Source organism: Microtus oregoni, unplaced genomic scaffold (genome assembly GCF_018167655.1).
Source record: "Microtus oregoni isolate MIOR12 unplaced genomic scaffold, Mior012 000025F_ref0000491, whole genome shotgun sequence".
In the NCBI taxonomy this organism is placed as follows: domain Eukaryota; kingdom Metazoa; phylum Chordata; class Mammalia; order Rodentia; family Cricetidae; genus Microtus; species Microtus oregoni.
Window position 1 is genome coordinate 2,184,274 of NW_024543084.1, and position 26,105 is coordinate 2,210,378.

Genomic DNA, 26,105 nt, shown 5'->3' on the forward strand with positions numbered 1-26,105 from the left:
TTCTGCAGTCGTTTTTACAAGCCACTTGAATTGTGAGGGAGCACGGCTAGCAGAACAGTGGAACTGTGCAGTCAAATGTCTCATAAAAAGCAACTATTCTAAAATTTCATAGGAAATTAAAATACTTCATTTTATCTTAAAATGACAACAGAAAAATATGTTTTCAAAATGAAAATGAGCTGGAGAGACGGTTCATAGGTTGAGAGCACTGATTGCTCTTCCAGAGGACCAAGGTTCAATTCCCAGCCCACACATGGCAGCTTACACCTATCTGTAATTCCAGTTCTAGGGCTTCTGACACTCTCGCTCAGACATACAGGCAGGCAAAGCATCAATCAATGAGCTTAACATAAAATAAAAATAAATTTTATATATTTAAAAATATGAAAATGAAATTTACTTCTACATTTATTAATATGTAAAACATTGATAATCTTGTGATTTCTTGAATTAGTACCATTTTATTTTTCAGATTCTATGGTTTTATTACCCTGAGAAACTATAATGGAGGGATTAAATATCTTTCCCTTTATGTGTGACATTAATGGAAGTTACACCCGCTCATGTCAGGGAGGAAATACGTGAGAAAGTATATTTCTGTAGACCAGTGTGAATCTTTAAGAACATAGACTAAATGTTTTAGATTAATAGTAGTTGTGTGGTGTGCCTACTTTAGGCAGATATTAAATAAAGAAAATAGGTTCACTCCCCTTTTTTTCCTTTATGAAGAATTGTTTTTTCTCATAAGGAGAGAGACTGAAAATTTGCATATGATTTTTCCTCATTCTTCCACTCAAGAGGATAAACTGATAGACAAGCTTGGGGAGAAATAACTTGGCTTTGTAATAGGAAGAGAAAGTTGTCCAGAGGAAAATAAGAATGTCAGAATGCAGTCCTGCTTCAGCTTCTTCTTCAAATGCGTCTTCAGCATTCTTGCTGATTTCTGCGTTTGCTGGCACTGTCAGCTTTCTTTCTGGACTGTGTAGCACTTTTGGATTTTAAAGATGTCTGACCTAAGCCATCACCTTAGACCGAGGTTCCACTAACCCTCTGACTTATGAACACATGCTGTAACTATGTATTGTGACCCGTTGGTCACTATTACAATATGTGACAAATGGTGCAAACAGATGAGCTGTAGAACCATCTTCAACTTTTAGTATATTATTGTGAGGCTTCCTTATTGTTTAGTTTTGTTTCAACTCTTCTGTGATTTTCCTTTGTGTTAGCTGTGTTGTTGTTGTCTCCATCCCCCAAATTTTCACCATGTCATAGCTGAAAAAACAACAAACAAACAAAACAGGCAAAAGCAGTTTTAGAGGGGAAGTCAGTGTGTCTTCTGTTGGGATTTTGTTCTGTTGTGTACTAATAATAGCAAAGCTGTCTGTCTTGGTGAGTATGTTTTAAACTAAGCCAAGGATTATCGTTGGCACTCATATTTTATCTGTAAGCTCTCTCATTATGATGTTCTCTCATAGCCTTATGGACATGCATGCTTTTTCCCAGTCTTATTAAGGTATCATTTCTAAGATGGAATAAAGCTGTTTTGTCATATTTACCTTCTTATAGAATTGTTTAGTAATGCTGAATTATTAGTGAAACAAATAAGGTGTTCTGTGATAAACATCATGACCAAAGCTATTTGGGGAGAAAAGGGTTTATTTTCTCTTACCACTCACAATCCATCACCCAGTAAATTTGGAGAAAGACCTCCAACTGTAAGTAGAAACTAAGGAACACTGCTCACTGGCTTGCTCCCAGACCTCCTTTTACATAGCCCAGGCCTACCTGCCTGGGGATGGCACCACCCACAGTGGGCTGTAATCAAGAAAATGCCATGTAAACAATGTTAATGGGAAGTCTGATGGAGGCACTTCTTCATCTGAAATTTCCTCTTTGCAGGTGTGTAAAGTTGAAAACCAAGATATCCGTCATAGACATTTTCAAGAATCAAATCTTATTAAATTAGTTTAATTCATATTATACTTGTAGGTTTTATCTAGCATATGCACAGTTACCATTGTTGTTCATTGGTGCTGGAGACAATGCAATAGCCATTAAGAAAATTACTGGTACATTTATTTATGAAATCTAAAACCTGCTTTCACTTTTTCTTTAATCAATGTGTATTGTATTTTAAAAATACCTAAGAAAAAAGTACATTTGTCAAAATCAGTTATTAATGGTATAATTCTTTTGTGTTTTTCTAGAGATCAATGATTGTGGTTAGCTATATATTCCTTTTATGTAATAAATTCTAATAGTATGGATATCTGAATGTATTTCACTATTTTTTTTTACTTCTATGACTGTCCTAAGCATACTACAATACTGAACTAAATTATTTAGAGATATCATCATTCCATGTAATACCATAACCTAAAAACAATAAAATTTCTTCAAACAAAAGGCTAAAACTCGAAATGGACTTTAACTGAATTGTGCTAAACTTATCATGTCCCCATAGGAAAAGCCTTATGGGAGTTAGTTTCCTCAGAGATGAGGAGGAAGCTGTAAACCTATCCTCCATATTAGATCACATAGAGACATGCTTGGGCTTGCTCTGCTTGGTAGTGATAATGTGGGAAGTTTACGATGTATGGGGAAATAGGCATTAGTTTGAAATCTTATTTGATTTCATTCAACTATCTTATTTCTCTCTTGCCTGTCTTCCGGGAAGCCAGCAACCCAACCATCAGTGATTGAGTTCTAAGAACAACATCCCTGTTAGCAGCAGTTCCGTCTAACTAGTGTCCAGTGCTACTTGCAAACCTGTGGTAGAGCAGAGTCTGATTAGTATGCAAGGGTCTTAGGCTTACAGAATAACTCTTCATGAACTTGCATTTGCCTTTTCTCTTTACAGTTTGGTGGCTGATGTGGTGGTATTCAATTCCATTTTTAATATGGAATCGTTTCTTACTTCCATTGGAAAATTCCTGAAGCTGATTCCTGATCACAGACCTAAGGATCTGGAAAGCATAATCAGACCCAAGTGTCAAGTTATTTATTTTCCCATCAGGTTTCCTGATGTGAGCAGGTCAGTGTGTTTGACTGTAGTTTTGAGGTTTTATCCTAAATCAAGTGTCTAGAAATTGATATTCTTTTTGTTGACTTTGACTTTTCAGTATAAGTATAGTTCAATAGAACTCAATAGAGTTCTGTCTCTCCATAAAAACTTTTGATGATCAAATATCCATCCTATCAAGGAATCATTAGTCTAGGTATTGAATTTTTGTTTCTTTACTCTTGTTTATTTGTTTACCAAAGTAGGCACTATGGGTGAAGCACAAAATGTTTTACTTCTTTTGTGTTACAGAAGTAATTGCCAAGCACATTTCTCAACTTTTGCATCCAGTTTTGCCCACTGTTTATAATATATAACAGTAACTCCTTTCAGTAAATCTGTATTAAATACTATTTTCTTGGTGATCTCAATGTCTCATTCTGATTCCTTAGGTTTCTTTTCCTTCTTCATTTTCACAGTTTGTGTTATCTTTAAAATGAACTAAATGTGGAATTACTGGGTTGCAGAAGTACTAACTGTTCCGTTTCTTGGTTACTCAGTGTACTTTTCTAACCTCTGCTGCTAGTCTTACCTTGAATTAGCGCGAATGTGTGGTGCAAAGGGAGCAGTCTAGAGCCCTTTGTCACTCTCAGTTAAACTTAGAACAACCTGTATTTACTGCTACTAGAGTGTTAGTAAGTTGTCTTCTTCCCTGGGACTTAGGACAGGTTAAGATGCTTGTGTTGTGTAATTGGATCCTTCAAAGGTATTTAGGAATAGCTCAGTCTCTATAATAGTACTTGTTTTATGTATGTTTTTAGGGCTGATCATTTAGTAATGGATCGCATTGTGTTCTTTCCTGGTGAAGACAGTTTCCCCTCTGTCAGCATTTCTTACTTGTCTGTAGATATTGTGTAGTGTTGAGGCCTCAAGAACTTTTTCCCATACACTTTAGTGTGTCTATTGTTGTCCTTGTTCAGCTCATATTAGGAAGTATACCCATGTGCCTATATGAATGTAATAATTATAGTGAAAAGAGAGGCCATGGATTTGAAAGAGAGTGAAGAGTGGTATATGGGAGCGTTTGAGCGAAGGGAAGGGAAAGGAGGAATGATGTGATTATATTATCTCAAAAATAAAAGAAAAAACTGAAAGATTTTTTTGCTGCTTTGTATCTGAAATGACTTTACATTCATAGTTTATCTTCTATGCTACTCACTTGACCCAGATTCTTCTCTAGGCTAGTTCTCCTCATCTAATTTTTAAATTTTATTTTTAAAAATATTTTATATGATACATTTTGATCCCATTATTTACCTTATGCTACTTCTGTCAGATCCTTTGTGAACTTCATGTTCTCTCTGTCTCTCTCAGAAAGAAGGACATAAGAAAGAATCAAAAGAAATAAAAACCAACGAGATAAAAATGAATTAATTAATAAATGAATACATAAAAAATAAATACCCAGGCAAAACAAAAAGCACAAAAAAACATATGGAGCCCATAGAATGTAGATGATATATTCAGTGTCATTGCATTGGGGAAAACTGTTTTTCCTTTTACCATATTGAATCTTTCCTATGTGTTTGGGATGAAGCTGAATGAATCTTGTTGTATAATATTTTTCATTTGTTTCTGAATTTGGTTTGCAAGTATTTTGTTGAGAGTTTTGCTTCTGTGTTCATAGGGGATATTGGATTTTCTTTTCTTCTTTTCTGCCTTTATTTCCTTGTTGCATCTGTGTGTAGTTTTAGTATCAGGGTAGTAGAGACTCCATGAAAAATTATTAGTGAGCCTTCAGTTTCTATTTTGCAGAATACTTTACCAAGTATTTAGTTTATCTTTGCAGGTGTGGTAGAGTTTTGCACTGGATCCATCTGGTCCTGGGCGTTTATTGTTGATTTGGTTTGTTTGTGGTTTGGGGGGTTGATTAAGAGTTTTGTTTTAAATTACTGTTTTTATTGCTCTATGGGTTTTGAGTGTGTTTAAATTCTTCATTTCATCTTGATCTCACTTTGGTAGGTCATGTATGTCAAGAAATTTGCCCTTTTGTTTTAGATTTCCAGTTTGGGGATATAGATTTTAAAGTATGTCCTTACATTTCTCTGAATTCCTTCAGTGTCTATTGTAATGTTTCCCTTTCATCTGTAATTTTATTGATTTGGATTTTCTCTCTTTTGATTAATTTTATGAAAGGTTTGTCATTACTGTTGATTTTCTCAAAGGAAACCTTTGATTTTATTGATTTCTTTATATTTTTTATTTTTATAGTTTTTTCTGTTTCATTGAATTCATTCTTATATTTGATTATCTCTTCCTAACTACTCTTTTAAGAAATTATCTCTTATTTTTATATGTCTTTCAAATATAATATTAAATTATATGTGGTCTCTCCCATTTCTTGATATATAGACACTTACTGCTATGAATAGCCTTCATTGTTTCTTATAGGTTTATGTATTTTGTGATTTTGTTTGCATTCATTTCTAAAAAGTTTTTAATTTCCTTCTTGATTTTGTCATTCAGTAGTGAGTTACTCATTTTCCATGATTTTATATGCTTTCTGCCATTTCTTTTGTTGTTGGTATCCACAGTTACTCCATGATGATGAGTTTATGATTTCAGTTTTCCTTTATCTGTTGAGATTTGCTTTGTGTCTCAGTATGTGGTCAGTTTTGCAGAAAATCCCATGTACTACAGAGAAGAGAGCATATTATTTAAGGACTTGGTGAATATAGATATTCTTTAGGTTCATTTGACTTATGGCCTCAACTCCAGCCTCCAGCATTTCTCAATTTTTTTATTTCTTTATAAATAATACCATTCAAAATTTCCATCTCCTCCCCTCCTCCCATTTCCCTCCTGTTCTCCCACTCTCTCTTCCCTCCAGTCCTAAGAGAGGGCAGGGTACCCTGGCCTGTGGGAAGTCCAAGGCCCTCTCCCCTCCATCCATGCTTAGGAAGGTGTGCATCCAAATAGACTAGTATCCCAAAAAGGCAGTACATGCAATAGAGACAAATTCCAGTGCCATTATCATTGGCTCCTCAGTCAACCCCAATTGTCAGCCACTTCCTTGCTCATATTCTCCCTCCTTCTGCTCTTCAACTGGACTTTGGGAGCTCAGTCAAGTGCTCCTATGTGAGTTTCTGTCTCTATCTCTATCTGTCGCCGGATGAAGGTTTTATGGTGATATTCAAGATAGTCATCAATCTGACTACGGGACAAGGCCAGTTCAGGCACCCTCTTCTCTACTGCCCAGGGACCTAGCTGGGAACATCCTCATGGACACCTGGCAAGAGCCTGGGCTCTAGAGGGGTTCTCTATTTAGTTTTTACCTGGATGTCCTGTCTCTGCCTGAATGGAGTATTGAAGTCCCACTATCTTCTTTTATGAAATTGCATATCCTTGTCTTTGGCGCATGAGTTTTTAGAATTGTAATCTTATCTCGGTGGATTTTCCTTTGAAGAGTAGTGTTTGTTATTATTATCTCCTATTATTTTGTTGTTTTGTTTTTTCTTTTCTTTTATTTTTTTCTTTTGTTCTAGGCTTATTTATTTCTTGTATCCTTTTGGGTGTATTTACCCTTCTCTTTGTACGTAGGTTTTCCTTCTAGTGCTTTCAATAGAGCCCTTTAGTAGACAGAAATTGCTTAAATCTGTTTTTCTTTGTTATATTTTTGTTTCTCTGCTTCTTCTATATGGTAGTTTTTCTGGTGGAGTAGTCTAAGCTGACATTTTTTGTCTCTCAATGTGTAGAACCTTGGTCCAGGCCATTCTGACTTTGAGAGTTTCCATTAGAAAGTCAAGTGCTATTCGATTGGTTCTACTTTTTTATGTGGTTAGTCTTTTTTCCTTATATTTTTTAATATCCTTTCTTTGTTTCATACATTTAGTATTTTGATTATTATGTGTCTAAGGAGTTTCTTATATGTTCCTTTCTATTTGGGGTTTCACATGCATATTTTATCTTGATAGGCCTCTCTTTAGATTGGAGAAAGTTCGTTATATGGTTTTGTTAAAAATATTTTCTGGGTTTGTTCTATCCCTATTTTATTTATTCATAGGTTTGGTCTTTTCATGGTCTTCCAGATTTCTTGGATTTTTTTGCCTGGCATTTTTCACATTTAACGTTTTTCTTGAGTTAGCCACCCATTTCTTCTGCTTTGCTTCTACAACCTGAAATTTTCATATTGACCTTTTAGTCTGGTTGTGAGGCTTACCTCTGTACTTGATATTTGACATCCTCAATTTTTCATTTTGAGTTTTATTTCAGTGTGTGTTTTTCTTCATCATTTTATTTCTCTGTTAAATTCTACATTCATATCTTGAATTGTTTTTATTAATTCCTTCAACTGTGAAGTCATTTATTCATATCCTCTTAAGGTCCTTGAATGTATTTATAACAGTTCTTTTGCAGTCATTGTCTTGTGCTTCAGGTAAACAGTTTTTCTCAGGGCCTATTAAAGTTGTTGACTGTTGGAGGAGGTATAATGTCTTGCTTATTCATGTTTGTGGTTTTTGCTCTGCAGTCTAGCCATCTGGAGTTTGAGCACTTGAGGTGTATTTTGTTTTTATATCTGGTGTTGCCTTTGATAGGTGATTGTTACATCCTTTGGTTGTTCTTGCCCAGTCTGAGTCATAGCCAATTGGCTGTGGGTCCCTAGTAAGATTGTTTCTGCATGTATGTTGGGCATCACTAAGGAAATGGTGATGGGCTAAAAGGAATGGTTGTGTCTTAACCAAGTGTGGTGGCTGCATGGTCCCTGATAGAAAGTCTTTCTGGACCCAGTCACATATGAAGGGCTAGAGGAAAGGCTGTAAGGGGCAGCTGTGATAGACTAGGAAGACACTGGATTAGAGGCCGGTTCCAAGGGCTTGGAAGTGAGTTGGGAGGAGATGCTCAGGCAGGTCTAAGAAAAGTCTGCAGAGACGGAGATGGAGGAGGGGAGGAGAATAAAAGGAGCTTACTTAACAGTAGCCAAGTATTGCCTAAGTGGGTTCCAGGAAACGGGAAGCTCTGTGAATCAGCAGGGAATCAGGAATGGAGATAGGCTAGTAGGAGAGCAGTCAGTTGTGTGTGTGTGTGTGGGGGGGGGGGGGGAGTGGCAGGTGGAACTGAAGGATACCTAAAATGTCTGTACCAAGGGACCTCGTCCCAAGGGGTTAAAGATGGGCAGGGAGGAATTGCCCAGGTGTCTGACTTCTGATTCAAATTTCTGTTTATAGTTCTTTCAGTCATGATAGAGCATTTAAAAATTACTGTTGATAGTTCATTTGCTAATTCAAAAACTGTATAGCTAATGAAACATAGGTCACAATTAATTTTCAAATATATATGTACATTTTCTGGCATATGTGTGTCTGTGTGTTTCTACGTGTGCTCATTCACTGTCATGTCTTCTTATCCATGCAGAAGTAGTTCTGTGACATCCCAGGGATATCAAATTTGCACATGCTAAAATTTCTTATATCCAATAATATAATATTTTAATTTAACTTATGTATATTTTTCTGTATATTTGAAGTATTTTAGATTACTTAGAGGCTCTAAAATAATGTAAATAATTAATACATAGTTTGTTGTAAGGTATTGTTTGGGGAATAATGACAAAAAAACAGTAAGTTCAATGAAAGCATATACTTTCTCTTCAAATGTTTGACCTTTTAAATCTAAGAAAGAAGAACTCAAAAAAAAAAGAAAGTTGGATGTATGTTTGTATATTTTACAGATACATATTCTATTATGTTTAATGAGGGAATTTTAACTTTTCAAAGATTTAATTTTATAGTTTAAACCTGATATAGTGAGAGCAAAGTTATATTTGGAGTTTCAGAATATGAGCATTATTTTATAATTTTGATTTTCAAAAAACCTTTGAAAAATATACAAATTTGAATGAATATGGGTAGTACCAACTCATCTCAATCTGAGTACTTTGTTTCAAATTCTTTTGCATCATGTATAGTCTAAAACATCTTATATTTAATACAGCTGTGACAATCCAATAGCTTATTAATATTGACCATAAAGAAATTTTGCTAAATAGAAATTTTGTTAAATTATATTGGGACCAAGATAACATTTAAGCAGATCTTAGTCCAAAGTGTTATTTGATTTGTTTTTATAAAGTAATTTTCCATATACAATTCAAACTCATATAGTGTAAATCATTATTGGCATGAATGACATTCAGCCCAATGTCTACAGTTTTCAAATCTATTTGTTGAGATGTTGAAAAATATTTAGCAATTCCAATGACAAAATGTCCAGGGTGATTAATAAGAATAGTTGTTGAAAGCTTATATCCTTCTAATAAAAATGATTTAATTATTGTAAAAGTGAATTTAAATAAAATTAAGCAGAAGATGCCATTGTATCATTAATATAACATAATTTATATAATATAGTATATATTAATCAGAGAAAAAATAAAAAGCATATGTCTAACAAAATTAGTGAAGTTTGCATATAAAATTGTTTTTTCTAAAACTTGAAACTTATTAGGTAGGAATATACCAATATTGGGCTGTAGATATCTGTTGCTGCTTTTTGCCTTTCTCAACCGTCTCATGGTCAATTCTTATAAACTAGACTGCTAAAGAGAAACAGCTTTCTTAAAAAGTATTTCCTAATAGGTATTATTAACCATTTGAGAATGGGTACATTTTTATAAGTTTGGCCACATACACATGTATTGATTCTTGACTCTCGTGTTCTATTCTATGGCACTGGAATGACCCTGAGTCTAGGTTCTTTAGGAGTTATTACTACATTTACCTTATATGATAAGGGTGATGTAGTGATTGAAGGAATCCAGGCATTCCAGGTACTTCAAGGACTACCTGGTGTATAATAGACCTCTGAATTGCAGGCTATTATTTCATCATTACCTCCTTTGCCCTGTTAATTTATAACTAGCACATCTGTTTCCACTTGGATATAGAGAGCTTCATCACCACCCCCACCAAATCTTCCTACAATCAACACATAGAAACAGGTTCTTCGTCAAGAGGTCAGTTTAATACAAGGGCACAGGAAGGATTGCTAATTTTCTTTGTCACTTCTGCTCAAACAATCCTTGATTAGAATTTACTGTGCAGTGGTTGATCCAGCTTGTCACCTTTCTTCTTGGCCAATTTTGTCTTTCATTTTCCAACTTAATGTCTATATCCCATCATTTATTTACTATTATTTTGGTTAGCTTTTGTAGTTGTGATTTTGCTTTGTGCCTTCAACCAGTTCCTAAATAAAGACATGGAGAATTGCCATTAGTTATGAATGCTTGGCCTTTGGTTAGATTTGCCCCACTAGCTCTTTTAACATTAATTTAACTGGTTACTTTTCACCTATATTTTACGTGTGTGTGTGTGTGTGTGTGTGTGTGTGTGTGTGTGTTTTGCCTTTTTTTCATTCTGTGTGTCCTACTTTCCTACTTCTCTGTCTGTCTGTCCCCTGATGTCTCCTTTTCTTTCATCTCTGGAGCCTAAAGTTCTCCTCCTATTTACTCTCCCTACCCAGAAGTTCGCCTATACCTCCTCCCTTGCTGTTGGCTATTCACCTTTTTATTAGACCAATTATATGCCTTAGGTAAAACAGCAACACATTTTTTATATAATTAAACATATATAACACATCTTTACTTAGTTGAAGAAAATATTGTGAAACATTCACAAATATAAAACATCTTTGCATACTTTGTCTTCCTCCCTTCCTTACCGTCTGTATGCACATACGCACACACGCCTTCCCCCACAACACACATGCACACACACACACACACACACACACACACACACACACACACACGCTTCTCCCTTCCTCCTTTCCCCTCTACACATGCAAACCCACACTTTCATGCCACTTCTCTCCCTCCTTTTCCCCTGTACATACACACACTTTCTCTCCCTTCCTCCTTTTGTCCTACACACACACACCATTAGTATTTGGTTTAAGTTTGGTGTGTTCTGGCTATTTAGTTAGAGAAGAACTAGATTTCATATCTCCAAGTCTAGCCAATACCCAGCACAACTTGCTAATTCAGTTTCAGAGGTTTTGTTTATCTGATATGTCAGCTGTCAGCTGACTAGCAGTGTGAGAAAGGCAGGCTTACTGACAGAAGTAAAACATGACAACTGACTGACAGCTTGACAACAAGGGAGGAGGGAGATAAATGATCTTAAAAATATACATAGACATTATTCACTCATACATGCATGCATACATACATACATACATACATCTATACATAAACATACATGAGAAGTAAAAACCCATGGCAGTTTGGAGCCATTCCATGGTACATAAGGTAACACCACACCAATAACCCCTGCAGAATATCTTCAGAATTGCCAATTTTTACAACTAAAGAATGACCATAGTTTATGGAGAGAGATTAAATGGTAACAGATAATTTTCATTTTTAAGAATGTAGGACGATACATTGGGAGAAGGATTGAATCGCATCATGTGGAGGTAAATAGTATCCTGTTTTTATAGGGTTTGCCTGAGCTGTTTTCACCATCTCTTCTTACTCTCCTTGTTCAAATATTTAAATTCCCTAAGACCAAATTTACTTAAATTGTATATTTTTGTAAAATTGTTACCTATAGATGCCTAATTGCAATCGTTTTTCAAACCTAGAAATAACTTCAACTCTGCAAAAATACTCTGAATTTAGCAGCAACAAAAATTGTGTTTTCCATTATATTATATGGCAATTAACCTTTCATTTACTTTTCTCATTCTGTTTACGTCAAAGATTTGATGCTCGTTTTCTTTCTAGTTCTCTTGGTCCTGTGCTAAGAAGTCTGGGAGGACAAAAACAAACCAACAAGTAATCCAGAATATACTATGCTGGATGAATTTCCCCAAGTGAATAAAGGAATAGGGCTACAAACTAATGATGGTCTTTTGATAAACTCCAATGTTCCTTTAGGGAAATTGATCAAAAGGTTTGGTTAAGGCCTTTCCCCTTTATCCTGGTCAGAGGGCATTACTTAACTTCTCATGGCACAATAGCATATCAGTGTAGGGTCATCAAGGCAAGATAAAATTTTATGTTATGTTGCATGAGGGTTATGAATAATGTATTAAGGTTTCCAAATCATTTTAGTGTTTGAAAAATTGTGTTTATTTATTTTGTAAGCAATTCCTTATTCTAATGCTTCCATTTTTGGTAATGCTTAGCAAAAAAATGAGTCAACAGTATGGTGTGCAGGGATTGCACTTTGACTTGCCAATTATTACCATTCTCTGTTCCTCTTAAGCGGATTTATCATGGAATTTGGATAGCAACCATCTTAGGCTTAATATTATGATCAAGATGCTTGTTATATAATTTGATGACTGACTACAGAGCCAAAAACCCGACACGTTTTATATAAATATTAATGACTTTATAAACACAAGAGCATTTTGCCTGTTTATTACTTTACTTTTTGGGGAGGCTTACCCATTCAGTGTGACCCCAACATTAAAAGTAAGTAAGCAGTAACAAAATTGTGAAAATACCAATAAATCTACAGAATAAAGATTTAAAGCTGACTGATAGTTTAAAGACTAGAGGTAGGAACATAAATTCTATCAAATCCACATGATAGCAATCAAGTAATTACTTATCATTTAGCAGTATATGTTCTATATTATATGACAGAGAAAGCCACACATATGCTGTTCCCCTCAGCCTGTGATGTTCTTCACTAATGCTTGCTATTGAGTAGAATGATCAGTACATGGATAATTTTAGTTGGTTTTAGTTGTTCACTGTTCTGTTTAAAAATTCCAGGATCTTCTAGGAAGTTTTTCATTAAAAATATAAACAATTTGAAAGGTACCTTTGAGTAGTAAGCTAACTTAATAATCTCTTACTCAAATGATTCACCCCCTAAGATATTCTGCATAAAAGACTGTCTTCTAAAAAGTTCTTCCATTATTCGTTGAAGATACAGCAAAATATAGTTATTAGGAATATACGTTCACCTAACATCTGCTACAACTTGCTGTTTGTATTACAAATGTAGCAGGTCTGGTATGAAACAGAAAGACAGGCTCCTTGGTCTTAGTCTCGTGAGCAGTATGTATGTTCAGGTGACTAAGAACAAAATCAAAAATAAAAACCATGCAGATTGCAGATTTGGCAAGTTGACATGTCAGCTTATTGAATGGAAGAACCCTAGGAATGATCTGAGTACGGATTGTGCTGTCTGGGACAGTATGTGTACTGAATTGAGAAACAGATTTGTGGTGTAAAATTGGTGGTTTCTGAGTTGTATAGATTGAGTCTGAGATGTTGGCAGCTCTGTTCAGAAGGGACAGATAAGTGAGAATTATCATCTCACACCTCTGCCACCCTTGGGAACATAGTGTGTTGTATTGGCCGGTGCTAGCAGAACTTTTGGTTGAATGTTCTTTGGCTGTGATATGATTTATATTCCACAAATAAACCTTTTCAAATAAAACCAAGCTGACTATTGTTTGTCATTTGTTACCGTCCTAGGAAAATTGAATAAAAAATTAAAAAGTCAATATTTTCATCTATTTATTTGTGGTTTAAGTACGAATATACAGAGTAATATTAAATATGACACTGAAAGTTTTAATCAAAATCCCAGCACTTGGCAGTCAGTGTTCAAGGATAATTTGGTCTGCATAATAACTTCCAGGCCTACCAAGGCTATATAATGAGTCTCTTTCTGTCTCTCTCTATATTTATATATTCCATGTAATATGTTATATATATGGTTTAGATCATACATAATGATAGATACTACATATACATGTATAGTATATATAATCTAGTATTTGTCTATATATACATTAAATATACATATACTAAATATACACATACATGTTACTGTAATTTTTTCCTGTTGTGAACCATATTGTAAATATATGATATGTGGGATACCTGATATGTGGCTCCCAAAGGGGATGCCAACCCCAAGTTGAGAACCCTTGCTGTATACTGTCAGTGTTTCTTCAAAGTATAATGTGATGTTTGCTTTTCTTTTATGTCCAGGCTTTCTTTTGTTTAAACAGTGTTGCTTGTTACAATGCTAACTTCCGTTTACCACATTAGACTGAGTGACAGAAATCTAGAGAATATTGCTAGGTATATTAAAATGAGGGTGTATTATATATGAAAACTCTCAGTCTGTCTTTGGAATTTCTGTGCATTTTGCTCATATGGTAAATAATAAGATTTTCTTCTACCTGTCAAATTCTGTAGTATTACTAGCTACAGAAGGGCTTTGAGTCAGTAGACATAGGCAATGTGGCTTTAGTTTTTCTCTTGACTATTTTTGACTAACATTACCTATGAGTTTCATATGTGTATGCATGTGGGTTTATGTGTGTGAACATAACCACATGTGTAGGTTTGAAGATAATCTTGGTTGTTGGTCCTTTCTTCCTTTCACCTTGTTTGTGACAAGGTTTCTTGTTGTCCACCACCATGTCTGCCAGGCTAGCTGTCTGCAGCTATCAGGGATTCTCCTGTCTCTGCCTTCCATCTCACTGTAGGAGCATTGGGTTACAGATGCACATCCAGGGTACAGATCTGCATGGACTCTAAGGTTCTGAATTCAGATTCTCATATTCGCCCTACAAACACATTCTCACTCAGGCATATCCTCAGCCAATAATTTTTTTATGAATAAATATCTCTATGGAACTAATTCTCTATTTTACTATTTTCTATTTAAGAGTATTTTTTCCTTTTTTAATTCCTTTTTTGAGCTATACATTCTTTTCCACTCCCCTTTATTTCTCCCCTCTCCTCTTCTACACTTTCCTGTGGACCCCCCCACCCCCATCCTCCCAATCTACTGAGGAGATCTTTTCTTTTTCACCTTCTTATATAGATCCATGTATGTCATAGCCCTCCTGGCACTTTTTCCCATTCATGGCTTCTTTTTTCATTATTTTTTTGTTACATATAACCACAGTTGATATAAATACAGAAATATAGCTGCAAAGCCTGTATTGTGTTATTTGTATGTATGTTTTCACAGCGTGACCACTTGTTATTGGATAACAAATTGGTATGTTCTTCCCTGGGGAAAGTCTGTTTCCACTCTCAGCCTTTCTTAATTGCCTGTAGTTCTTTATGTAAGGTTGGGGCCTTCTGTCCCCACATCCACATTAGAATATCTACGATTGCTGTACTTTTTCAGCTCACATTTGAGCACTCATATTGGTGAGACTTTATGGGTGTGGCCTCTGACATTACTATGAGACATGATCACTTAGCAAAGTCCCTGATCCTGTGGATCTTACAGTCTTTCTGCCCTTGCTTCAGCACTGATCCTTGAGCCTTACATGCAAGAGTTGTATTATAGATGTATCTATTGAGATGAGATGGGGCTCCACAATTCTGCAATTTGATTCACTTTGGTTTTCTGTAATGGTCTCCATCTGTTACAAAGAGAAGTTTCTTGATGCAGGGGAACTTTTTTCTCCTGTATGCTATTCATGTACATCCCTTCCTTAGGAGGAATTCATGCCCACTGCTTCCTATTCTGTTATGTAGTTCCGAGTTCCTCAGTGTGGCCTGGAAGTCTAAATTCATAGACATGTAGAAAGCCAGTGCGTCTGCTTTGTGTAATCACATCTAAGTGTGGGCTGGCTCCCTGAGCGTGCATAATTCTTAGGGAGCGGACTGGTCTAGTCTAAGCCACCACATTCGCTCTATGTGCCAAACTCGTTTGATAGTACTAAATCCTTAAGTGCTTCTTCAAGTCGTCTAACTAATTGAAGAGGGGCTGTCTCAGGCTGTGAGAATGAGTTTGAAAAGACATAAACAAGAGTCATAAAGGGTAAAGAGGAAAAGTGGATAAAAAAAACAGCTTTTAAGTTTTTCATATCATTGTATTAGTAACCGAGATAGTAAAATTATAGAAAAATGTCTAATACATTTCCATTGTAGGCAAATCGTCTTATTTTCAGATTTAGCTCTTGATATATTTGTCTCGTGAAAGAACAAATAATAATTCTTATTTAGTAGATAATCTGAAATAGAACATTAAAAATATTCTAGACCAATTTCTTTGTTGTACAGCTTGGGAAACAGAAGTAAAAATGTTTTTCCTGTGTTCATTGTATAGTAAATCAATAGGTTCAGAACTTAGAAATTAGTTTAAAAAATTACACAGATGAGTAAAAATCTGGAGTCAAAGGTGTTGATTGTATTAGTAATTACTAAATAGGATTAACCAATGATGATTGGCAGCATTGCAATTTAGAGAACAATGGGTAGTGCCAAAGGTTTCTTAGCAGTCTGTTATTTCAGGTGCCTTAGATTTCTTGCTCTTTTACTGGAAGTATCTCATTTTCTGAACTACAGCTACTAGGACTTTAAGGGGAAATAGAGATGACTCAGCCCAGCTACTTGCTTGTTTGTTCCCAGTAAATACGGGGCTACTCTTTAAAACTCATTCTCTGAATAGGAATGCCAGCATCTAAAGCTCAACCTATCATTTTTCATGTCACTTTCCTAGGACTGGATGTCAGAGTCCTCCACCCTAGCCCCTGAGACAGAACCTTACTTTGGAGTCCTTGACTGGCTGAAACTCATGCCATGGTGACCTCAGTTTCCTCCTGCCCTGTATGGGCTGGGATTACAGCTTTTACTATGCTATTCATCAGTCAGATGTGTTTGCTTCTTTCAAATTTTTAACTATTTACTCTTCCTGTTCGGAGTCCTGCTTTAGAAGCTGGCTGACATCATTAGGGAGTGGATTAAATTCGGGTCAGTCCATAGCATATAGTTCAGAAAGAGCGCAGGAGTGGGAGCGAGAGTGGAGTACGTGTGAGAGAGAAGTTTGTGTGATGTAGATCTCCTTTATACTGTTGGTTCCTCTGCTTTATACATGCAAGACTTGTTCTAGCACCTTCCATTTTGTTGCTTAGTTTCCCTAACATTTAATCAGAGTGGTAAGGACTTTGTGAAGAGAACAGAAAGTATTGGGTGCAGTATGCCACTGCATCCTTTACATGTTCTCTGCCTTCCTCTGTATGAGCTCACATCTACTATCCTAATCTTAATTGCCTAGCAGGCTTCTCAATTTGACACTCAACTTTGGATGTTTCATGAAATTATTAAATATGAGTAGTTGACTTTGTCTAGTATGTCTAGTCTACTGCCTACTATAATACTTAGCTGGGTTTTCCCCATATCTTCTCGTTCTAAGTTCATTCACTTAAATAAGTTTTTGTAGCATAGGTTCTTAGTTACACCTTCTGAAAACTTTGGGTATATTACGTCCCTTACTGCCTCTCATGGTTATTTTCCCCCTGCTTTGTTTTGTTTCCCTCTTATATTATGGTTTGCAGCTATATTTCAAGGATGGCATTAGTAGAACACAGCTGTCATCAGCAATGAAAATCAGGGTGGTGGTGCAATACCAACACTCAGGAGACAGAGACAGGTAGAACTTTTGTGTGTGCAAGGCCAGCCTGGCCTACAGAGTGAGTTACAGTACAACCAGGGCTAAACAGATAAATTCTATCTGGGGAAAAAAGAAAGAAACAAACCAAGTCAGTAAAACTTGCTATTTTCTAGATAGTCAGTTATTCACAGTATTTTGTATAATCTGTGAGTGTTTGTTCCTACTCAGTGCAGTTTGTGCTCCTCTTTGATGGTGTTTCCTGCATGCGTCCTGCATGTTCAGGTTGGTTCATGCAGTATTTCTCCCTGATAAGATGATAGGTAGAGGATGAAAGACCTTGATATAGTAATGGATAGTTACTTTTTTTTTTTGAACCAGAGTACTTCATATGTATGTGTTTGGGGGAAAGCTGGTGTAAGGTTTTGTAGTTTACTGTAGCCAAATTGTAGCACAGATAATACACCCAGAACTAAAATTGGGTCCAAGAACATTTAGTTTTTATTTCTGCTTTAGAAACCCTTCTTATTACTACAGAAAAAAATATGTAAGGAATTTGGACTTGTAGAAATATAGTGTCTAGATGATCACCTCAGAGTTGATGAAAGCTTGTTTGTAAAGTGCAACTTGGGGGTCTAATTATGTAGCCTGAATTAATAAATAACGCTGAATAATATTCCATCCAATTGTATGACTGGGCATTTTTCCCTTAAATAAATGTCAGTTTTAATAAAAATTAAGGCCAGTCACGCCACTGTTATAACAAAGTTTGTAAGTGTGAGCTTCAAAGTGCTAGTTTTTCTGTGTTGGCTGTATGTTATTCTCAACTAGGAGTATATTTGTAAAAACAAGCAACAGCTGGAGAGCTCGTTAGTGGAAAAAGTGCTGGTTGATGCATGCATGAAGATAGGCTTTTGAATCCCCTGTATGTGCAGAAGAGCAGAGTGTGGTGGTGCACTTCTGTAGCCCAAATATTAGAAACAGGCGAAGAAAGGAAGATCCTTCTAGCTCCCTGTACAGTTGCCTTAGCCAGTCAGTGAGCTCCAGGCCCAGGGAGAGGCCGTCTCAAAAAAGATAGAAAACAATATAGAAAGACACCCAACAGCAGCTTCTGGTCTATACATGACTGTGTACATATATACAAACACAGACTATATGGACACCAAAAAAGAAAGACAAAAATAAATGTATATCTTTAAGGTTAGCAACAGTTTTTTGTTTGTTTCTTTTTGTTGTGTTTTTGCAGTGCTGGAGATTGAATCGAGGCTTCCTATGTGTTAGGCTAGTGCTGTTTCATTGAGTTATATTCCTAGCTTCCTCTACCCACTTTCCGTATTCTCTCTGTATTCTGATATGAAGACCAGGAGAATGATGCACTGGATGTATTCCTACCAAATAAACTACAAATGGGATGAAGGTATACAGTAACTGCTCTTAGTCTTGCCATGACACCTTTTTAGTATTGCCAAAAATTATGTTCTTATGCACAAGTTTCCTTGGGCAGACTGTGGTATACTTGCACGCCTATGTGTTGATGAACATGCACAGTTCTCTATCCCAATGAAAATAAGAAAAAGTTAAAAATTCTATTTTCCCCTGAACTCTTTCTCTGTAAATGGTAAATGTTGGCACTCCTCCATTTCCCATTGACTTAATGTTCAAGTTTTTCTGTTCACTGTTTTTCTTGGGTGACATTGGAAATTTTTACCATCTGATGAAGACAGATGTATTTTCAAATAAAAATGTCTGAAGCATTTGTTCTTCCTACTATTCCTTTCTTTGGCAGAATATTCATATAGTTGATAAATAGTTTGCTTTCTTTAAATACCTTTTCATATAATCTCATAGCATGTTTCATGGATATTTTAACCTAGTTTTATGGTCTTTCACAAAATAAGGTATTTTCTAAATATGTTGAACTGAATTTAACTGAACTAAACAGTTGTCCAATGTGCCTTTAAAATTATGATGATTTCTTACATTTTTAGGGTAACAGTTTTCTCCTAAAAGATTCCAAAGCACACACAGAGAATGGTTACAGATTATATGATGAAACAGTCACCATTATGGAGCGAAGCATGGCAGCTGTTTAACAGCTCATCTGACACTACACAGCAGGTTAGGGGAAGAAGTGAAAAATAATACTGGATTCACTTGAAAGAGTTGCTAGGGGAGGTGAAGTGAGCAGAATGCAATTACCTAAGTTGGAATTTATCCAGTACATAAGGCTCACACCTTCAGTCTCAGAAGGGAACACTCTGGGTCTTTAATAACCATGTACTTGTCTATGCAACTGAACTGTGAAGGTGCATCTGTCTTCTTCAAACCACCACCCTATGCCCTCAGCCACATTCTAATTGAGATGGAAAGAAAAGAAAAGTCCTTCTACTACGTGTGTGTGTGTGTTGGGGAGGTGTACATGTGAAGTCTCTGATGCTGCTCTTTATAAGGTCTCTATTTTTGTCTATCCTATCTATCTATCTATCTATCTATCTATCATCTATCTATCTATCATCTATCTATCTATCCATCCATCCATCTATCTACCCATCTATATCTATCTATCTATCTATCATCTATCTATTTATCTATCTATCTATCTATCTATCATCTATCTATCTATCTATCATCTATCTATCATCTATCTATCTATCTATCTATCTATCTATCTATCTATCATCGTCTGTCTATCTATCTATCCATCTATCTATCTATCATCGCCTGTCTATCTATCTATCTATCTATCTATCTATCTATCTATCTATCTATCTATCTATCTTGGGGGAGCTCCTAAGTGGATCCTAAGAGGGTCACGGCACAGTTTATTGCACCCTTGATGGGTTCACAACAGTCTGAAATTTTAGTCCCAGGAGATCCATTATCTTCCTCTGGCCTAAGCAGACCCCAGGCATGGTTTAAGCAGGCATTCATTTCAAAGAAAATAGAAATTTTAACAAAATAATGATACTGTATGTCAAGTTTAAACCTGTCCAACTTCAGAGGTTTTGTTATTAGTAACTACCTGCCACAAAGTCACATGAGGATGAATCTTGTTTATATATTTATTTATTTTTAGCACTTGCTTCAATAAAAATCAGTTGTTATAATGGTCTGATGGTTTAATGCAAAGCTGAAAGGGAATTTAAAATGCTTTTTAGTAGTCGACTAGAGTATGGATAAACTAAGCTTGTTGCAGATGGAAATGGTATAAATTATAGACAGTTTCTTTGTCCTGTTTGTTTGCTTGCTTGTTTGTTTGGTGGTATTTCATGTTTCGAGAAATTACTTGTATTCCTATGAATTTGGCTGAGATGACTTGAGTTGCTTTAAATTTTCTTAATCTAGGCTCTTAATCTATGTCATATTCTCTATTTGATCCCTCTAACTCAGTATCATAAAAGATTATAAAATACCTTCCTCAGCTCCCTTAAAATCTGATCGAGTTAATAAGCTTTTTCTTGTCAAATATTCACACAAAATATAGATTAATCTGAAAAAATAAGGGAGTAAAATTATATCATAATTAAGTCTATATTATTGAATCTAAACTCTATGAACTTTAACTTCTTTAAATTTCTAGTGATTTTCCAGGAAAATGTATTGATCTGAAAATGTTGGTTAAGCCGCTTAATAAACAGGCTTAATCTATGCAATCTTTCAAAGAAAATATCTTTCCATTTTATGACAGAGCATATAGAAAAAAAGTTTTCTTTATAACCTGTATTTGAAAATAATTATAGTACTTAAAAGACATTAGCTAAAACACAGTTTTCCATGTGTGGTCTTGTTATTAAAGTTTATGTCCAAAGCAATAAATGTTTGGGTTAAAATTGTGACAGCGCTACTACTGGATAGCTAATAGACCTTTAATCATTGGAACATTGTGTCATCTTTAAGCATTGGGCCAAACTGGGCATGCAGGTGCGGTTTAGAGTAGTGATCTACCATGCTCGGGCCCTGAGTTCAATCAGTAATAACAGCACACCCAATACAAAACATAAATAATATGAAGCTGTTATCAATTGCTGCCCTGTAGTACAGAAAATTTGTATCCTATTATGCTAAGAACAGTCTTGATAGTATTACTGGAGGGATGTGAAAGACATTGATATCACCTGGCTATGTTTGTCCAGAAAACATTTCTCTGTGGTTTGCTATTATGGTGTGATAGCAGTAGGTCAGAATCTATGCAGTTATAAAATCTTCATAACATTTTATTTGAAGATTTATAAATGTAATTGAAAATATCCTTAGTATAGTGCCATATAAATAATTTATAATACAGGTTATACTTGTCTTTCTTTTAGAGATTATGAACCATAAGTATATAAGTGTAGGAGAGAGAGGGAAGGAGGGAGAGAGAGAGAGAGAAATTTTGAATACTTTGCAATGGTTCTATTGCTTTATTATGCTGGCAGTTTTTCCATGAATGAATATTTGAATCTTGTTAAAAATCCTTTTGAGCCAGGCGGTGGTGGCACACGCCTTTAATCCCAGCACTTGGGAGGCAGAGGCAGGCTGATCTCTGTGAGTTCGAGACTAGCCTGGTCTACAAGAGCTGGTTCCAGGACAGGCTTCAAAACCACAAAGAAACCCTGTCTCGAAAAAAAAAAAAATCCTTTAGATGAGGAAGCATTCCCAGACAAATAAATATGAATTGAGTATAAGACCTAGGCCTAGGTGTGTCTAATATTTCATGTATACAATAAAATAAATGACTACCAGGTAATATCTTTCTTACTTGAGCACATGAAAGAAAAATCACAGTAAAGATGGGAGAAATCTTCTATTCATTTAATGCTGATGAGAGTTTTTAGAGCAAGGTGGTAGGATGGTTACTGAAATGATGTGACTAGATGGATCATAACAGTAGGGAAGTTCTAGGTCGTCATGGAGTTATACTTAGTATTGAGTTTGTCAGAAATGTCTTTAAATGAAATAAGTAGAGAAAGATCTAAAACACCTACAATTCACCCAGCCACTTGAGCAGGTTTGCTTTCTTGGACTCTAGCTGCTAGCCAATTTATGACTTGAATCTTCATGATTAATGGCTCTTAAAATATTTTTTTTTCTGAACTGATACTAGCTTCACTTACAACATTTTTCTTCTAATGTCTTACCCTTATAAAGTAGCACTGAACTATTTTTCTCCATAAATTGTCCTGACACATGGTCCCACAGATTAATTATAATTGCAAAGATGTGCTTCCCTTTGTAGGTTTGAAATGTGTGGCTTTATCTTTTCCTTCTTCTTCTCTTCCCAAAGTAAATGGAATATGGAGCTTAAAGAAACCTGCTTTACACGGATTCTCTTCCAAGTCTCTTATTTTCAACAATGGTACCATTAATTTTTATCTTAGACTCTGATTCCTCTACTATTTTCATCATTTTATTATAACTGAAAAGAATCATCTCAATTCTTAAAAATCCATTTATTTCACAATATTCTGTAAGCATCATTATAAGGAATAATTTTTTTCAAATACTAAATGCCATTTTTATCTAATGTGCTTTCTTCAAAAATTAAATTAGGAATGCCAAATAACTTTTAATTTTGTTCATGACTGTGATCATTTTCTTTTAAGACGACAAGGAAGGGGAAATAGCACCAATGACTTAGAGAATGATCCAATTTGTACTGGGCCGCTTACCAGCAGCACTTTAAACACCCGGAGAAGAGGCAAAGAATAGCTTTAGAACTTGCAACATTTATCACCAAAATTAAGATGCTGGAACAACTTTTTAGATATTTCCTTACAGAGTTTTATGGGCAATTCATAATAAATGTCTTTTATTAAAGTGGAGTTAGGTCCTATAAAGCAAACTCTGTATTCTAGGAGGAATCCTGTGCAATTATGCCATGGTGTTCTTGTAGAAAACCTTTCTTCTTCAGATTTTTGTTCAGTTACAATATTGGTATCTTTGACTACAGGATAGAGACTATAATACTGAGTCTTTGCTTTCCCCTCCATATAATTGATTGGGAAACCAGTATGGGCCCTTATGGCATCAGAGACTCTTATTTAAATATAGAAATTATCATTACAATGATGCTGACTCAGTTACAGTAGGAAAACAAGAATGGATTGGTTGTATATGACAAATATTTCATTCTAATCCTAGTAAAACACTACAATAATCTACAAAAGTAGAACTAATTGCGTGTTTTAGTGGTTTAGATAGTTCTCAGAATGGCATGGTTTCAGAAGTAGTTATGAAGATCCTAACTGTTCTCCAGCATCCAGCTTGCTTCCTGAAATTCTGGCACCAGTTAGAGCAGTGGTTCTCAACCATTCCTACTGCTGAGACCCTTTAATACAATTCCTTATGTTGTGATGACCCCCAGCCATAAATTATTTCATTGCTACTTCTTAACTGTAATTTTGCTGCTGTTATGAATTGGAATCTAAATATCTGATATGAGACCCAAAGGAGTCATGACCCATAAGTTGAGAAATAACCAGTTAGGAGAACAGTTCTTATTGGAGCACTTGGGCATTTGTAAAATCCTTCAAAATGGATATTAAAATGGAAAAATGTGCACCGTTGCATGTTTTTTGCCAAGATTACAGTTCTCATTACAGTTTTATAAAATCCATAAAAATTCTATGAAAAATCAATTGTTCATCCTATATTTTTTCTCTACAATTTATGTTAATTTTATCTGAGTGATTTCCTTCTGGATATCTTACTGAAATATGTTCATTGATTTTTTTTTCTTTTGAAGGAAGGATAGAAATTAGGGGTTTTTTAGTTAAACCATTTTGTCATTAAGAATGAGAGATAACCTCTAAATCTAAAATTAAAACTTAGATGTTCTAAAATTTTTTATGCTATCCCAGGAATCTAGAAGACAAAGAGTTTGGGGTGAGAAGTAATTCAAATATTGGGCTAGTAGTGAACTCAAGTGAGGCACTTCAGACTGGAATTTCCAACCTGGACGATCTCTCTTGGCTCAATACAGAAAACTCAACATGCGGCGTATTCCAGTTAGCCATAGCAGTAACATTTCAAGATTTTCAAAAAAACTGAGCTTTTAGCATTCTTCTCTCATTTAGGTTGAGGAAGTTTACTTTTATTCCTAATAGATCTTTATATTATAACAGAAATCTCCAAGTTTTACCACCTGCATTGTTTTTCAACATTTCTGAACATCATGACTCATTCCTACTCTGATGATCCCTGTTGTCTAATATCCTAATAACCTGTATTAGCTTTGACATTACATTAATATGTCATTCAGAACTATTTAGTGCCACCTCAAATTCTAAGTTAAACATATTTTTGAAGTACATTCTCTGTGTGTACATGTGTACACAAAATGTATAATATAAGTAAACAGACATAGGTGATTATGACCTATAACAGTGGTTTTCAACTTTCCTAATACTACAACCCTTTACTACAGATTCTCATGTGTTGGCAGAGGCTACTCATTTGTTTCCAAGCAGCCCAGACTCCTGAAATAGTCACACAGAAATCTGTATCAATTGCAGTACTGTTTGGCTAATAGCTTAGGCATTATTTGTGGCTAACTCTTATATCTTAAATTAACCTATTCTATTCATCTGTGTATCTCCACGTGGCTGTGGCTTATAGGGAAAAGTCCCCTCTGGTGTCTAGGGTCTGTCTCCTGTGGGGCTCCATGGCTTCTCCTTGACCCTGCCTACTCTCTCCTCCTCTGTCTGCTTGGAACTCCTGCCTTGCCCTATTCTGTTAAGCCACTGGCCAAAATAGCTTTATTCATTTACCAATGAAAGCAACACATAGACAGAAGGACTTCCTTTAGTGACCTCCAACCATAAAATTAGTTTTATTGCTACTTCATAACTATAATTTTGCTACTGTTATTATATATATGTATATATTATGTAATATATGTATATATAATATACGTATATAAGCAGTCAATCTGCCTACCTTCTCACTCAGGCTATTTGATTTGAAAGTATTCATATTTTTCTTGCAGTATTGCTTCTCTTGTCTCTTATAGAGTGTAATAGGTATTTTCTGAGTATGAGGGGCAATCAGATTTAAAGCTGGGCACATTAATTCAGAAGAAGGAATGGGCCTGCGTCTTAGAATATGAACACCATTCTAATTAAGTTAGAATTTCTTCTGTTCTGAATTTGTCTATATTTTCAGCATCTGTAATCATAATTCTTTGCATACCTGTGCTAATAATAATTCTGGAAATTAGTTTTGCAAATGTTACTTCCTAAAATCATTGTTTGCACTATTCATTCATTACAATCTTTTGCTCAGATGTAAGGACGTATATTTGAATATTCAGAACTCTTGCCTAGTGTAAAGTTAGAAGTATTAATCCATGAAACTTTTCTTTGGGCTTGCTCATATGGCATAATCTCAGATAAGATCTGGGGATCCAGAGTTATTAAGTCCTTGCTACCCAAGGAGTCTTTATGATACGTTTTGTAGTGTATGAAACCCAACATCAAGCAAGCATTATTTTGTCAAACTTGGAAAGATGATATTTGTATTTCTATAAAAATTTGGGTGTGATCAGAATTATATAAGATATATATCTTATTTTACTGAAATATTTCTTGTTCTTTTTTATTTTTATTATTTTTTTGAGAATTCCCTATTTTGTTTCTATCATAGTTACCTCTTCCTCCAACTCCTCTCAGATCCCCCATTCCATTCCCACCCAACTTTGTGTCCTCAGCTTTTCTTTTAAGCATATAGAATCCAAT

The 26,105-nt window shown here is 35.3% G+C and overlaps 1 protein-coding gene across 7 annotated transcripts in view; it reads left to right on the top strand.

The window, feature by feature from the left end:
- LOC121462986 (glycosyltransferase-like domain-containing protein 1) overlaps nt 1-26,105 on the top strand; it is a 354,055-nt gene that overhangs the window by 175,638 nt on the left and 152,312 nt on the right. For all 7 annotated transcript variants that reach the window (XM_041674978.1, XM_041674980.1, XM_041674983.1 and 4 more), the window contains one exon: nt 2,864-3,037. In XM_041674978.1, coding sequence (XP_041530912.1) covers nt 2,864-3,037 — 174 coding nt within the window. The remainder of the gene's footprint in view (nt 1-2,863; nt 3,038-26,105) is intronic.